This window comes from Platichthys flesus, chromosome 11 (genome assembly GCF_949316205.1).
Source record: "Platichthys flesus chromosome 11, fPlaFle2.1, whole genome shotgun sequence".
Taxonomy (NCBI): domain Eukaryota; kingdom Metazoa; phylum Chordata; class Actinopteri; order Pleuronectiformes; family Pleuronectidae; genus Platichthys; species Platichthys flesus.
In genome coordinates, this window is record NC_084955.1 from 22,828,423 (window position 1) to 22,844,806 (window position 16,384).

The window sequence follows — 16,384 nt, forward strand, 5'->3', positions numbered from 1 at the left end:
GCATCCCCCTTGACTGGTTCCACTCCTATCTCTCAGACCGCACTCAGTTCATCCAACTCAAATCCTTCCGTTCCCAACCGTCCCCTGTCTCCTCTGGTGTCCCCCAGGGCTCTGTCCTGGGTCCCCTCCTTTTCATTACTTACTTCCTTCCCCTTGGCCTTATTTTCTGTAAATTCAATATTCTTTTTCATTGCTACGCGGATGACACCCAGCTCTACCTCTCCACCAAGCCCAACTCCATTCTTCCTCCCTCATCCTTGACAGATTGCCTTTCTGCACTTCATACCTGGTTCACCTCAAACTTCCTCAAACTTAACAGTGATAAAACCGAAATCCTTTTAGTCGGTACTAAATCCACTCTACTCAAAGTTGACAGTTTTTCCCTCTCAATTGACAGCTCCATAGTTTCCCCCTCCCCCCAGGTAAAGAGTCTGGGTGTCATCGTCGACGGCTCACTCTCCTTCAAATCTCATATCAACATCACCACCCACACCGCCTACTTCCATCTCCGTAACATAAATCGCCTCCGTCCCTCCCTCACCCCCCATACCACCTCTATTCTTGTACATAGCCTTGTCACCTCCCGTATCGACTACTGTAATTCTCTCCTCTTTGGTCTCCCCCAGAAATCCCTCAATAAGCTCCAACTGGTCCAGAACTCAGCTGCCCGTATCATCTCCCTCACCCCCTCTTTCCACAACATCACCCCCATCCTACAGCAACTCCACTGGCTTCCAATTCACTTCCGTATCAACTTTAAAATTCTTCTTCATACTTTTAAAGCCATCCACAACCTTGCCCCTCCTTACCTGTCTGACCTCCTTCACACTGCCACCTCCACCCGCTCCCTCAGATCCTCCTCTTCCATCCATCTAACTGTCCCCTCTGCCCGGCTTACCACCATGGGGAGCAGAGCTTTCAGCCGCTCTGCTCCCAAACTCTGGAACTCACTTCCACCTTACATCCGAAACATTGACTCCTTCCCTCAGTTCAAATCCTCTCTCAAAACCCACCTTTTCAGGATTGCATTCTCACTGTAGTTGCCATGCTGTTTTTACTTGCACTTTTAATTTTAATTGTTTTGTTATTTGTTTGCTCCTGTTTTAAATTGTAAAGCGTCCTTGAGTGACATGAAAGGCGCTGTGAAATAAATGTATTATTAGAATATTGATCAGCAGATGCTTTTATACGTTTAACTTTCCAAGCAAAACAATTGACTCTTTTGTTCCAGTTTCTTATTCGCGATAGTTATTGGTTCTGTTCTCTAAAGGCTGAATATCTTTGAGTTTTGGACAAAGTAATATCATTTGAAAATGTCAAATAGGCTTTCGAGAGATAAATCTAATTTATTTCAGTATTTTATTCAATTTATAGGCAAAACAAAACAAGCAGATGAAATCTACAATCAACCCTCCTGTCTGTTGTGGCCCTGTGGGCAAATCTGGGTAAGAGAAGGACATTTGTCAAGGTGGAGCTGCAAGTACAGACGAGAGTAGAACAAAGTTTTTATGTTTTTACACAAAGGGGACCAAACAAAGTGAAAACAAATTCATGGCAGGTGTCAAACCAACTGTTAAGCAACCAAACAACATAACTTATGAAACAGAAAACAAAGATTATACAGTTCTTTCTTCTATTTATTATCTATGACAGGGTATTGGCGCAGAGTCCGGCTGGTTATTTCCTATATTTTTTTTCTTTTTCTCAAGATATTATGACAGATTTTTCATTAAATTAAAACTTTATTCTGGCGTCTTCAATATGACGGTTATACTCCCTTGTGATTCTCCTTTTTCTTCCTCAACGCAAAATGTTTTGGCGAAATCCAAAAAACTCTGATTCCTCAAAGACTTTGCTCTGGTGCTGCTGTGGCTGAAGAACGTCAGAGCTGTCAGCCCGACAGTCGGATACAGAGAGAGAGGAGGTGTAATTATGCAACTCTCCCACTGACTCATTATGGTCTATACAGCCACCATATGGCTGTCTGCTGGTTGCCATGGAGAGAGCGGGGATGGTTGTGCATCGGCACGACAGCGAAGCAACGAGGGTGCTGAGCGTTTTAATTTGAAGGAGAGAGAGGGGCATGAGTGTGCAAAAATAATAACAAGACTTTACAAGACTGAGAGAGATAAGTAAAAGATAGAAAGAGGGATGAGAGAGAGTGAGAGAGAGAGAGTGAGAGAGAGAGAGAGTGAGGCATGAGTGTGCAAAATACTAACAAGACTTTATAAGATCGAGAGAGATAAGTGAAAGATAGATAGAGAGAGTGATGAGATAAGAGAGAGAGAGAGAGAGAGAGGCTAGAGTGTGCAAAATAATAACAAGACTTTTCAAGATTGAGAGAGATAAGTGAAAGATAGAAAGAGGGATGAGAGAGTGAGAGAGAGAGAGAGAGGGAGAGAGAGAGAGAGCGAGAGAGAGAGAGAGAGAGTGAGGCATGAGTGTGCAAAATACTAACAAGACTTTATAAGATTGAGAGAGATAAGTGAACGATAGATAGAGAGAGGGAGAGAGAGACAGAGAGTGAGAGAGAGAGAGAGAGAGAGAGAGAATAATAATATCTATCTTCTTTTCTTTTGGCAAATGAAGAATTAACAAATTATAATTTTTATTATTGTTATCATTTTGGGTGATTGGACCAATTTTCAAATTAATTTATTAACTTAATATTATAATTCATAGTTGTAGTAGTAATGACTTAGAAGGAGCTGGATTGATTTGCATAATATTGTCATACGAGTCATGTCAACACAATATTTGTAATAATTGTAGTATTTACATATTACAATTATCAGCGGAACTGTTTCACTGGAACAATTTAAGAATTCCTTCAGCTTCCTCTCCCTGCTCACATGCAGAGTGAGACACAGACTGATGGAAGTCAATTATATGTCAAGAGAGGAAACGATATACGGACGGTAACCAGAGGCCTGACCCCGGCGCACACAGGGTCACAACACTCAACCCCATCACAGAGAAACACCTTATTCTAGTTCTTTCCGGTTACTTCCGGTCCTGCTTCTATCATCTCTTAACAAAATCCACAACTGCTGCATTTAACAAAACTGACACTTTTCCAAACCGACGTGATTCTGAAACGTCTCTAAAACGACCACTGACTGAGTGATGTCTCATCTCAACAGCCTGTTCCCGTCAGAGCGATGCTTCAGAGTGGATAACCAGGGTGAATTGTGTCATGACGTGCATTACACAAACAAAATTTCATACATAAATGCAGCTACACACACACTGCAGGGCCAGACACACGGCAGATACATCCACACATGAACTCTGGAAATCTTTAATCACTGACCTGTCTTGGTCGGCACTGCGGAAGCGGGGGAGGATCATGTGGCGGAAGCTGCTGGTTCGGTCCAGTTTGGGCTGACTCTTGGCCCTCTTGATCGAGCCCTTCAACCTTCTACTGAGGAAACTCTGGAGCGATGGAGGAGGAGGAAGAAGAAGAAGAGGAGGAGGAGGAGGAGGAGAGCAAGGGCAAACAGATGGAAAAGTCGAGGGTGCATGACGCGCACGGTCGAGATGTGAAGACAGGACGGAGGAGTCGAGAGATGGTTTGAAATGATGGACAAGTGTGATGAGCAGGGGAAGTCGGTGTGGTTTGGGTCGGGTGTAATTAGGCGACACAGAAATCAGACGAACACACAAATGACACACAAGATGCATGATGTGGGGGGGGAAGAACACAAGGTACATTTATTATCAACAAGGAATCAAACACCCACACGTCCACAGAGAAACTGCAGTGTCCTGACCGAGCCTGCGGTGGGCAGTGGTGTGCCACACAGTCCAGAGCGGCAGTGGGGGGGGGAGCAGTTTGTCCTGTGTGAGCTTCCATAGACGATCAAAAACTCACATAATCACAGACGCTGAAACAGGAAACTGATGAGGGAGAACATGACGGCGTCCGCCCCCAACACTCTCACACCAAGACACGTGGTATAAGTGCTTATTACAAACATAGACACTGTGTGTGGTACAGTCCAGTTTAAAGAAAACAACACACTATTACAGTCAAGAGCCGAGGATTAACACAACAAATACATCAATTAAATCACCTTATATAGCAGCATACCGGTCTAATAACACCTAACAATATAATACTCATTATTGTTTATTCTTATAATGGTTTCTCTTTGAGAGAATTAACATGTAACCTAACCTCATGTGACATTTAAAGTGACACAAAGTGAAACAAGACCTTTCAATAACCACAGAATTTCAAAAAGAGCGAGTGAGAAATCACATGCTCGTGTTTCGCTTCTCAAAAAAACTATATTTTAATTCTCGGAATAAAAAGTGAATTATCTATTAGTCAGTTTGTACATATATATTTAATAGACCCATCGATTAATCTATGAATTAATAATTTATTATTATAATTGCAGAGATATTTCCCACCTGAGATACTTCCCCTTAGAAAGTTGTCATCCCTCTAATAGCATTATAACACATAATACTGTGACATGCATGAATCCAAAACGTCACATTTCAAAGCTGCTTCCTTTTCACTCTAAACCAATAAGAGCTGTGGAAATTACTTCAAGTGTCTCTAAACATGCATGAAAAATCACTTGATGTTCCTTCTCTCTTATCTCCCTCTGGAGAAGCTGCACTCACTCAGCGTTCAGGTGGCTCCTGAAGACTCCCTCTAATGTCATTTACGCACCTATAGCATGACAGAATTATTCAGCAGCAGAATGGCTGGAGGGAAATGACACCTCGTCATCTGGAATGAGTCAAATGGCTTTGAAGCCTGTCTGGAGGATATGACTAAAGACTTGGCTCCATCTGCTGGTTCCGAGCTAATAGCCTGCGTGACTAAATCTGATTTGATTTGCCGCTTCGTCTGACACTTAAAGTCTTGAAAAGAAAAAACTATTGAGTACAGTGAGAGGGAGAGAGAAAAGCCTGAATCACAAAGAGAAGAATGAAGTCGCGGAGAGAAGGGGAAGGAGACTCCGACTTCATCTCCTGTGGCTGTGTTTGAATCAAACGCACAGAATCACTGAGCCGGTGTCGTCTGTGGGTTCACGTCAGCTTGAGGCAGATTACTGGTGTCATTTAGGGTTTCGGCTCATTTACAGCCTTCCACATTTGGCAGATGCATTTTATTAGGTAATAATTAGATATGTTATTTTAAAACACTAATTGTCAACCCTCAAATAAATCGCTGTCTGGGTTAATGGAGCTCAAAGTGAAGAGTGTTTGTTCATAGGCAGCACTGAACATTTACTCACAGTACTTTTCTTTAATACTTCATACTTATACTGCACCGTAAGTAAGAGCAACGTATTTTGCTCTATTATTTTGCTGTATTAAGATACAACAACTACTTACAAATGAATGCGTATATGATAAATCTCCAGTGATACAATACAGATCTGAAAGAATATGTTGATTAATCAATTAGTCGATTATTAATCAGCCAGCATTAAGATGATAAGATTTAGATGAACAATTATTTTAATCATTTCAAGAGTAAATGCTGGTTTCATCTTTTTACTCTAAATGTGAGGATTGAGATTAAATCAGAGTTAACAAGACTGATGACGTCTTCTTGGATGGAAAGAGAACAAACTGCAATAGATGTATTTTCCTGCAATATAGGAACCCACATTTTTTTATACTTATGGTGCATTTTCATAATAATATGCTACTTAATTACTTTTGCTTGATTGCCATTTTACTTACTATTTATTTAATATTATCTTCACGTAATGATAATATTTCAAAGCTGCAAACAAATTAACAAACTACAAAGCAGCGTATATAAATCACACTGCACTTAAAAAGAATCTGCACACAGTGAAGTAACGTTCGTGCAGATTATTGTGTTCCACTGTGTGTTTAAGGTAAAGCATGCGTTTTCCAGTTTAAAGCTGGGAAACAAACACTGGTATGGTCCTTTAAGATGAGGAACAAACTTCTGAGACCTGAGAAGTAGGAGTGACACGTTCCCATATTTCCAAACTACGCTATTTTCATCCTGGTGAGGTGTTTGCACCTGTAACCAAACACTAGTAACATGAATATTTCCCGTACATGTTAATTTAGTCAGTGTCTCTGCTTCAGCTGTGTTTGTGGCACATACCTCAAAAGGGGGCAGTGGTGGAATGAATGTTCCTCGCGCCACTGGACTCGAACCGGCAGCCCTCCAGTCTCCGCCCCAGTAAGAGAAGGGGTGGGAGAGGGAGGATGCGGCGGGCGAGTGGGGCAGGGTGAGGGACAGGGAGGGGGAGAGGGGCAGCGAGCGGGGCAGGGGGGGCGTGCTGGGCCCTTTCTTCAAGGCCTTTCGCCGATGTTGCTGCCGGTGCGGCTGCTGGCACGAGGCGAAGGAAGGGGAGGCGGCCAGGGACAGGGGGAAAGGGTGGAGCGGGGTGCCACTGGCCCGCCGGCCACAGGTGTGGGGTGGGCCCAGGGCGGGAGGAGGGGGGAGGGAGAACGAGAGGGTTGGAGGCAGCGAGCGAGGCCGGGAACAGAGGGGGCTACTCACGGATTGTCGGAAGGGTTGAAGGGGGGCAGTGGGAGAGACGTCCATGCTGGGCTGCTTCCCTGTAGCTATGCTCTTCCGCCGGGGGCGATGATCTAAGAGAGAGAGAGAGAGAGAGAGAGAGAGAGAGAGAGAGAGAGAACAGGGGAGAGAAAGGCAGTGGACAGGTGAGACACCATTATACAGAAGAGGAAGAGAGGCATGAAGGTAAAATGAGGACAGGACCGAACACTGCAGCCGTTTACACAGGTAGAGCAAGAGGAACGTGGAGAGAGAAAGCTGGGGGCTGGGAGGGGTGGGGGGGATGGGGGGGAATAAACAGCCACGGGGGAGTTGTTATTGACAGTGTGTCTGGAGGAATGAGGGAGGGTAGCGAAGGAACGCAAGAGCTTGATGGAGGTCAGAGGTGAGCGAGGCAGAAATAACACAACGCATCGCACACCGGTCCACCGGCGCTGCTGCAGAACACACAACACTCAAACACACCTTCATCCCAGGAGGGAGGGGGGGGCTGACAAAAAGGGTGAGAGACTGATGAAGAGATAGATTTTCTGTCTGGATGCCGGATGAGGCGAATGTTAATAGTGTGCATGTTGAAAGGAGGAGAGAGGGGAGGGCATTAAACAAACAAAGTACTTATTGACTCCCGACAGCGACTCGCTGCCTCACGCACTGAACTGGCTGGTAAGAATAATAAAGTCCTGTCTCACCAGTTGATGGACGACGGAGAGAGAGTGAACGTACAGTCTAAGAATTCAAGTTCAAAATCTATGTGAGTGTCTATAAATCAGAAAACGGTTTGGCCATAAAAAAACTAATCTGCTGCTGAAACTCTGAGACTGAGTTGTGATGATGAGGATCTAAACAAGGGCTATTGTTTCAATTAAATTACCCACAAAGCAACAGGACAACCAACGACCAACAACCGCAAATATGGCCTAAAGATGCTAACCTGTAGCTATGATAAGATAAGCTCATTAGCACTTGACAGAAAATACATGTAAGGCTGCTTGTAATAACATTGTTTTGGGTTAATTGGATTTTTTACATTTCTGAACTGATGATGGCGCTAGATTAAAATTTAAGATAACATATAGAAAGTACGAACGTCACGGTAATCCGTGAGATGAGAGCTGAGATGTCTAACTGATGAAAGATTAGCTGATCCCCAAAGTCACATGGTTGTTGGTCAGTCTAATAGACTGCATTACACATTGGACCTGTACTCTCTCGAATGACCAGCAGAGGGCGACTCCAAGTTTCTTTACAAGTCTGTAAGAAACTTACTCGATTTAAAGCGTCAGTGAACATTTTCCTCAGGACTTGAAGGTCTCAATCGATGGTTTAAAGTCCTCTTCAGTACAACATGATGTCCATTTAGTAAATTAAAGTCCCATTGAGAGACAAATAGACGAAGAAGTACGCTGACCATTTGGGCTTCGACACCATGTGACTAACAACAAGCACCGTCCAATGGGTGCAGGTGGCAGGTGTTGGTGGCCGTGCATTTTCCTTGATCTTTTCTAATATGTTCATTTATGGTTTAAAAAATAACAAGATGTCAAATTCAAGGCTTCAAATCGTCCGCTCACAAACCAGAGGGAGACGTCCCAGGGGTTTGACACTAGGTCCTGACCCAGGTGGTGAGACAACAAGGGACTGACATTGACATTCTCGGAGCCTCGTCCCCGCTTGCTGAATAAAGAGCAATAAATGTAGTTTTAACCCGGACTGCATCACCCACAGAGAAAATGTAAAGTTACAGAGACAAAAGGGCGACATGCTGCATTTCCCCACCAGATAAGGACAAACAAACCCCCCCTGTAATGACGCCAGGGTGACCCCCGAAGTAGACGCCCTGCTTAGATAATCATTTGTATTGTCTCCAAACAACAGTGGGACGATATCAAAGCAGACATTATGTCTCTGCGTGTTCGTCTTCTTGCTTGTTTGCTTCTATTTCTGTATTTATGTTTCAAAGACTTCCCTCCTTCTCTGTCTGACTTTTCATGTTGATTATCCATCCCTGCTCTTTCCTTTGCTCCCTCTGCCTCTTCTATCACACAGTCGCACTAATATTCAGACACACACTCAGACACACACAGACACACACACCTCCTCTCAACCCACGCAGCTATTTTACATAATTCACATAGTGCATTTATCCCTCTGCCTCTCTTCAGTCCTCTCTCTCTCTCTCTCTCTCTTTAATTTCCTTTCCTGTCCTCTCTCTCTCTCTCTTTAATTTCCTTTCCCCTTATGCGTCCTCTTGTTTTCACACCATCCTCTTGCTCCCTGCCCCGGCAGATATCTGAAGTATAGAAGCCTCCATTCCCTCCTCACACTAACCTCCATCTGTATTCCTCTTTTACCCACATCGGCCCTCCCTCCCTTCTCCCCCTGCTCTCTTTCATTTACCTTTCTAAATTGCGATCCCTTTCTCCGTGAGCCGTGCAGCCCACTCTGTCCGCCGGCCCTCACATCTTCTCCACACCACGCAAGAAGAATAAAAGATTACAGAGAAGGTGCTTGTCACCCGGCGGAGACATCAAACCGCCTCGCCTGCCCGTCTTCACCCAAATTCACGGCTTTAAACCAGCCGGGTAAAACTCAGCAGCCTGGATGACTGACTGGTGGACGAGCCTTATGAATTACATCAATCAATCAATCATCAATCGATTGATTGACAAGAATCAGATATCAGGGGTGATGCAGACTGAAGATCATTATTACAGATGCGTTATAGCTGCAGCCACGTCAGTTTAGAGGCAACGATTTCAACATCCACTTGATTCTTGTTTCCCTAACTATTCATTAGAGGAGCAGAAAAGTTGATTTCCGATTCAAATGGCATCGGTCTCATAGACGACAGTGAGATCGAGAAAAACTGAGTGTTGGCGTACTGTTCTAAACCTTGAAGTGATTAAAATAAACAACACTTGATCTTGCTGTTGCCAATTAGGATTTGCACGATTTAGAGAGAGCACATGTTTTATTACATCCTCCAATGGAGGGATTCGTTGGGGGGGGGGGGTTCTGCTGGAAGTCAACCAAGTCTTTATCTGATTCAGGTCCTCACAGCTGCTGTTGTTTTCACCAAGTGCAATAAGTGTGTATTAGAAGAAACTGATTTAAGTAGTGTCACTAACCATGACACACAATGAATTTAATAGTTGATCAGGTTGAACATCTTCCTCCAGCTGCTGAGCCTTGTCATTACGCCCGGAGCGATGCAGGGGAACAGAAGCTTTAACGAACCCACTTCAGTCTGGTTTCAAAAATCCCTTCGACAAGCTTCAGAACCGGCTCTAACGAGGACACAGATTGAGGAAGGAGACGGAGGGCGGAGGGACACAAAGCAGCACGACTTCTTTCTTTTCATTGACTCCGACTCTCTGTCTCTAAAGATGGTGACCGAGCCTCTGCCTTTCAGCACCCACGCACTGACACTGAGGTATGATAGGATTAGTGAACTATGACCAGGGAGCTCATTGTTTACCTGCACCATCCTTTTCACCAGTGTCCGTTCTTCTCATCTTTTGGAAAAACAGTTTTAACCGAAGTTACATGAATCCGGGGATAATTTGGCCTCAAAAAGGATCCAACTCAGGAAAGTGTGGACACATTTGGGACACAGCTTCTTCGTTTGTAATTAGGACTAAACAAAAAAAACGCAGAACCTATTTCCATTAAATTCCCATTACATTTTGAAACAGATCTGGATAAATGAATAGATCCTAGATCTTTTCCCCAATGCTTTAAAATAGCGAAATGTACTTTAGCCTCTGTAAATGTACTTTTAATTGTGGACATTTTATGTTTTTTTTTACATTATAAATGTGGGGCAGTTGTTCTGTGGGGATGGTGAACTTTAATATATAATAAAATATATATTAAATATAAAATACTGTACCATACGTAACTTGTACTGAAGCAAAAATATCAACAATAAAAAACGATTGGATGGCTGACATTGTTTATGCCATTATTAAAGTTGTGTAACTTGGTGTTTTGTGCAGTGGCTTCGTTGTTGAGCTGTGTTTGTGCAGAGAGCTCTTTACCCCCGGGGCTCTTCCCCAGGCTGCAGGGTAATAAGCTGGAGTATTTATAAAAAATGAGGAAAAAGTGGAACTAGGAAGCACAATATTCAGAGTGAAATTCAGATGTACAAAAAGCCAGATGCGGGAATAAGAAGTTTTGTTGTGGAAACACGAGATGGAGGAATGAAGCTGAAGGCTGAGGGAGTAAAAGTCACAGTATATCCCTGAGTTATCAAGTGATCTGCAACCAGCAAAACAGAACTCATCACAAGTGATAAACTGCCGTACTAAGCATTATGTTTATGAAGAGCCACTTGCAGCAGTTTGTGTTCACATTAAATTTCGTTTAGAAATCGCAGAGTAAAGAATCCCCGGCGCTGGGCAAGCATTTACTTTGTTAATCTCCAAAGAGACTGTGCAGCAGGGCTGGGTTTGAAATTCACATTGACCTCCAAAACAAGCTTTCTTTAGACTTTCCTGTTGTGAAAGTCTGATTGTTCTCTATTTGCCGACTCATGGTGACTTCTGAATTGGGCAAACTAATCCCTTTACTGTTTGTAGGACAGAGGGCAGGTAACTGTTGATGTACTAGTGTTCTAAGTAAAAATGAATCTGTTAAAGTGTATTATTTAGTCTTTTGTAATCATATTTAAGAGATATGGAAGTAAAATATACTTAATGTACACATCCTAAAGAAATTATGTAAGACTAATATTAAAGCATTTATTGAAATAGTCCAAGGCGAAGGCAGATAAAAAAAAATACGTTTGGAATAATGTGAAAGAAGATATGCACAGAAATATTTCCAGATCAAGAGCATAATAGTTTTTCTTTTCCCAGTATGAGTTCTTAAATAATGTCGAGCAGTTCAGGGATGGATCCGCTGATAAGGATCATGAGATAAGGTTGAAAGCTGTGGATTGTTTTATCAAGAAACTTAGAGGAGTCAGTATTTACATTTGAATTTTTAAAGCAAGGACGAAAACACTAAATGTAGAATTAGGTTTGTGTCTTTAACAGCAGGTGCAAATAAATTTAGAGTAAATGAAAAACCCTGCCTCCTTTTTTGTCCCATTTAAACACTCTCAATAGGTATTAAATCAAAATGATCTCTTTTCTTCTTGTTTGTTGTGTTGTTTTTTTGGGGTGTGTAAAAGATGTGATGTCAGTGGCTGAAAGGAGGAGCTGCAGCAATGACACAGTTTGAGGGATGTGATGTGATTTCTGAACATTAGAGCATGAAAACCTTTTAAAGTAATAAAACTAATTAAGATTATGAACCGATGATGTGCAAATCAAGAACACAACCTTAGAAATTGTGTCTAAAAACCTTCATATTTCTCTCTGAATGTATCATATACTCAAGGCAATGAATAAATATCCCATTGCTTTATTTCTGGATGTGTTTTTACCTGTAATCGTACAAATACTTTGAAAAGTGCCTCAGAGTAAAGCTCATGAAGTTTCATTAGATCACAGAAACCATTAACAAGCTTTCAGCCTCAACACAGTCATTACTTCCTCCATGACCCAGCGTCGCCCCCTGCAGGGTTAACCATCAGCCGTCTGCTCTCACGCTGAATTATCTCTGATGGTTACAGCTGCTGACATTCACCTCGTCCACAGCAAAATGCATCAGACGCACAGACAGTAAGTGACAGAAAGTGGCTTCAATCACAAGCATTGTCTCGGGTCGTTGCCATTATGTTGCCTCCTGTTCACTCTTAACACCACTGTCCCTTTTTGCCCTTTTAAGTAATAAAAAAAAGTCGAGACAGTGACTTGCTCGAAGATTTTGGCCAAGATCTGAACACAGAATTCACAGCTTGGATGCAGCCTATATATATTTATTCATTATCTTTTATTTATTTATTTATCACATGCAGAATTATCCATCATTTGGTAAGAGTCGGCTTGAAAGCAGGTTTTTCACATTTTGGAAAATTGGTACCCTTCAACTTGAATATAGCCCAAAATGTCTCTTCTGAAACATAACACACCATACCTGCCTTTTTTTTGTATTCTCCACTTAATATGCACAGAGTGGAGAAATGTGGGTGGCAGCCGGGTGCCAGGACTCGTTCAAAATCAGTGTGGAATCATCTACTCCCCAGTCTTTTAGGGAGGATGAGAGATGGGTAGGGTTATCTCTCTGTTTTTAACACCTGTATTTTCACTCCAGTGGCTAATGTCCAAATTAATCAAAGCCATTAAGCATCCCTTTTATTAAAATGTTAACAAAAGCATCGGCCTGAACGGGTCCATTTAAATCTATTTCTCCCTCTCGCTCTGTTTCCTCCCAACTCGAGCTCTGTGTTCTGTTGCCATGGTAGCATTTTGATTTTTTTTTCTGAGGCACTTTACATTTTAGCTTCAAATATAGAACATCATACTACACGGCTCAGAATAGACGAGGTTATTGGGGAGTTTGATCAGACATTTGGGCAAAGGCACGAGCTATAGTCCTCCTCACACACATATAAGCACACAAACACACACACACACACACAAACACACACACACCAAGCGAAGGAATGTGTCAAGCAGCCACACACACAGACACCTGATAGATTACAGTAAATCATTTGAGAGCATCATTAGTCCTGGGATCACGGCTGACGACTGACGCGCCGCTCTAATGAGTTTGATTATGAGCAGCGTTGAGACCGAAAGTGCAGAGACATCTGGAGACCTGTTTTCATCCACTTGTTGCACATAATTGAAAAATTCAATTATGTAGCTATTGTTTGCAGATGATGTAAGTGCCTGAAAAGCAGAGTTGAAAACAAAGCAGCCGGGCGGAGGCCTCGTCGTGTCGTGGGAGGTTGTCGGGCTGAAGGCAGACGAGCACGGTGTTATTTTATTTAGCAGGTGAAATAAATCATCCATGTGCTGGAATAACATTGTTCAAGTTGCTCACTCTCACATCTCCAAACACTGTTGTTGAAATGTTACGAGAGCTTTAGAAAGAATGGTCATATAATTGAAAAATTGATTTTGGATAAACCACACGATTTAAATCACTGACTAAAATATTACAGAATTTCCACCTGGTATAATCCATGATTTGAAGCTGTTATTTGACATACTGTCCAGCGTCTTTTACATTTATTTAAACCAAAAGCAACCATATTTGGAGGAGCAGCGGGTGGAGACTGACAAAGAGCTTGAGGATGACTCCACCCATGGGCAGTCCTAGGTGTCTATCACACAGTGCTTCATCGTCAATTACTCTCTGAGACTTGAGTAGATACTTAAGTCTTTTTCAAACCAGTGGAGTCGCCCCCTGCTGGTCATTCACCATAATACAGACTTTAGACACTCCCCTGTATCGGCTTCACTTCTGGTCCACGTCTACATTTATATATAAAGCGAGTAAGTGTAGCTACAGCAGCCTTAATCTCCCATGATGAAATTAAAAATATTCTCCAGATGAAGGCATGTACTCGAGTCGCAGAAAAACAAGCCTCCATTGCAAAGCGCCATATTTTATAGTCATGTAACTTCTCCACAAAACGACAAAGATCCACAATTCAACTCTCTGCAGGGAACCACTGAGAGTTCATCGTATCAGTATTAGAAAATGAGTCAAGCAGGGATTTCAACATGTCGTCACTGGTCTTTGCACCTGGTCTCATTAAGAGTTCTGTTCGTTGTGATTTTGGCCAAATGATGAGTGGATCTCAGTTTGAACATGAAGTGGGTGGAGCTGGCAGACACTAAACAACAAAGCCGAGCTGCTGGATGACGCTCCGCTCACGTGGTACTGGACAGATGGAAGAGAAGGTAACAGGTTAACAATGCATGAGGGTTAATAGTCCCACGCGTCAACGTTAACATCTAAAGCTGTCTACAACGTTAGGGATTTATGTTTGTGTGTTTCAGGCACTTCTGGGTTATTAAGAAATAACTGACTTTACGAGTCAGAAAGTCATTACGACAACTCTGATGAGTTATGAATAAGGCATATAGCTTTAATTTAATTTAACTTTGTAATGTCTGTTAGGTGAAGGTTGGGTCATGTTTAAACTTTCTGGATGGATTCTTCTTGAAGGAATGTGGCAGAACTCTACCACCCAGGTACAATAAGTGTGGCTGGAAATGTTCGGCAGATAATTAACCACATTGGGAAATATAATAATTCACATTCCTGCAGAGATTTGGATGAAAATGTTGAAAACATTACCACTAACAGCCTGAATCCTGATATAAAGTTGAAATCAGGATGCAATTAGCTTTGATTTAGACTAAAAGGCAAAGAGGGAAGAGATAGCCTGCCTCGCTTTAAGTAAAGAAATTAGCCCATAGTGCCTTTTAAAAAAATCATTATTCATCACAAGTCTCATCTTTTATTTATCCTGCATAAAAACTTTGTAATTAAACGGGGAGTTAGGTGCAGTAGGTATTAAATTAAAGGCAAATAGTGAGGATGCTGACAGAGGAGAGGGATGAATTAATTGCTGATCATTAAGAAATATTTACAGTACAACACATAACTCACATTTTGTGAGTTTTAATTATCTTTGAAGGGGAATTTTTTAACCTTGGACCGAGCCATGCTAAATTCCAGGTTTTATGGCCGTCACCTTCCTGCTCCAGTTTCAGAGCTACACCATCTTTGTTTGTACTTTATGCAAATAAGAATAATAAAATGCATCATTTGTCCAACCAACAGTCCATAAGTCACACATAATGATGAAGGAGAGGACACACAACTGCTCGGAGGCTGACGATGACAAATGATTATATTTCTGTTGATCATCTTACTGTGAATATCGACAAATCAATTCTGCAAATACCAGCAGTATAGTTCGCTACGCAACAGTGTGTTAACCATTTTGTGTGTTCAGATGTACGAGCATCTATATCCATGTGCTGGGCAACATGTGAAAATGCTGCGCTCGCTCGTTGTTGGACGTGAATCTGATGTCGAGCAGAAAGCTGAAGAGGGAATGTGTGGGTGGCAATCGCTTCCAGCTCAGACCCTCTGAGAGAACTGAGGGAGAGACAGAGTTGAAAGAGTGGGAGGGAGGGATGTAGACACACATGAGTAAGAGGTTGGTTAAAACATATCAGGAAAGGAACATTGTGTGTGTGTGTGTATGTGTGTGTGTGTGCATGTGGCGGTGGGGGGTGTGTTAGCGTAGGAGTACGAGGGATAGAGCGAGAGCGAGGCTGTACGGAGTGAAGTCAGGACGACAGAAAGCGCAGGATGGAGGAAAGAGGAAGAGACTGAAATGGAGGAAAAGCATCTGGGGGAGTAGTAACGAGAGAGGGAGGGAGAGGGGGAGTTTCACTGAGGATGGGGGAGTGGGATGGAGGGAGGGAGGTGGGGAGGGGGGGGGCACAAGAGGCAGAGATGGAGGCTGGAGAGGGAGTGGGTGTCTTAATAGCGCTGAAACGCTCAGGGCTTTTTGTGTGTTTGCCTTTGTTATGATAGAACGCTGGTTGGCTCCCTGTTTGCTTTTTGATCCATGAACTGTGACTGCAAAGGCAAGGCAGTCGCTCCTGTGTTTAATGAACAATGCAGCAGCAGCATCTGGGGCTCGTACTACATAATGCCAGCATCTTAGAGCAAGGCACTAACAGGCTTGGGGTTGTCAGGTATCTGGACGAGTCTCGGTCACATGGCCGAGCTGATAAAACGCTGCAGTGGCTGTTTCACACTGATCTTAAACATGAGCTGCTGTCAAACAGAGGACGTGTGAGCGCTCAGTCGTTCACACAGCAGCAGCACTGCAGCAGCTCTCCTCTCACAACCTGAAGCTCTCTGAACAAGTCACTAACGGACAAACCGCTACAGTATGTTTCCATGAATGATGCAACGGTAACA

General features: G+C 42.8%; 1 protein-coding gene across 3 annotated transcripts in view; it reads right to left on the reverse strand.

Moving 5' to 3' along the window:
- Nucleotides 1-16,384, reverse strand: part of syngap1b (synaptic Ras GTPase activating protein 1b) — a 118,567-nt gene that overhangs the window by 34,661 nt on the left and 67,522 nt on the right. For all 3 annotated transcript variants that reach the window (XM_062399349.1, XM_062399347.1, XM_062399348.1), the window contains exons 4-5: nucleotides 6,515-6,606; nucleotides 3,314-3,435 (exon numbers count right to left, since the gene is read on the reverse strand). In XM_062399349.1, coding sequence (XP_062255333.1) covers nucleotides 3,314-3,435; nucleotides 6,515-6,606 — 214 coding nt within the window. The remainder of the gene's footprint in view (nucleotides 1-3,313; nucleotides 3,436-6,514; nucleotides 6,607-16,384) is intronic.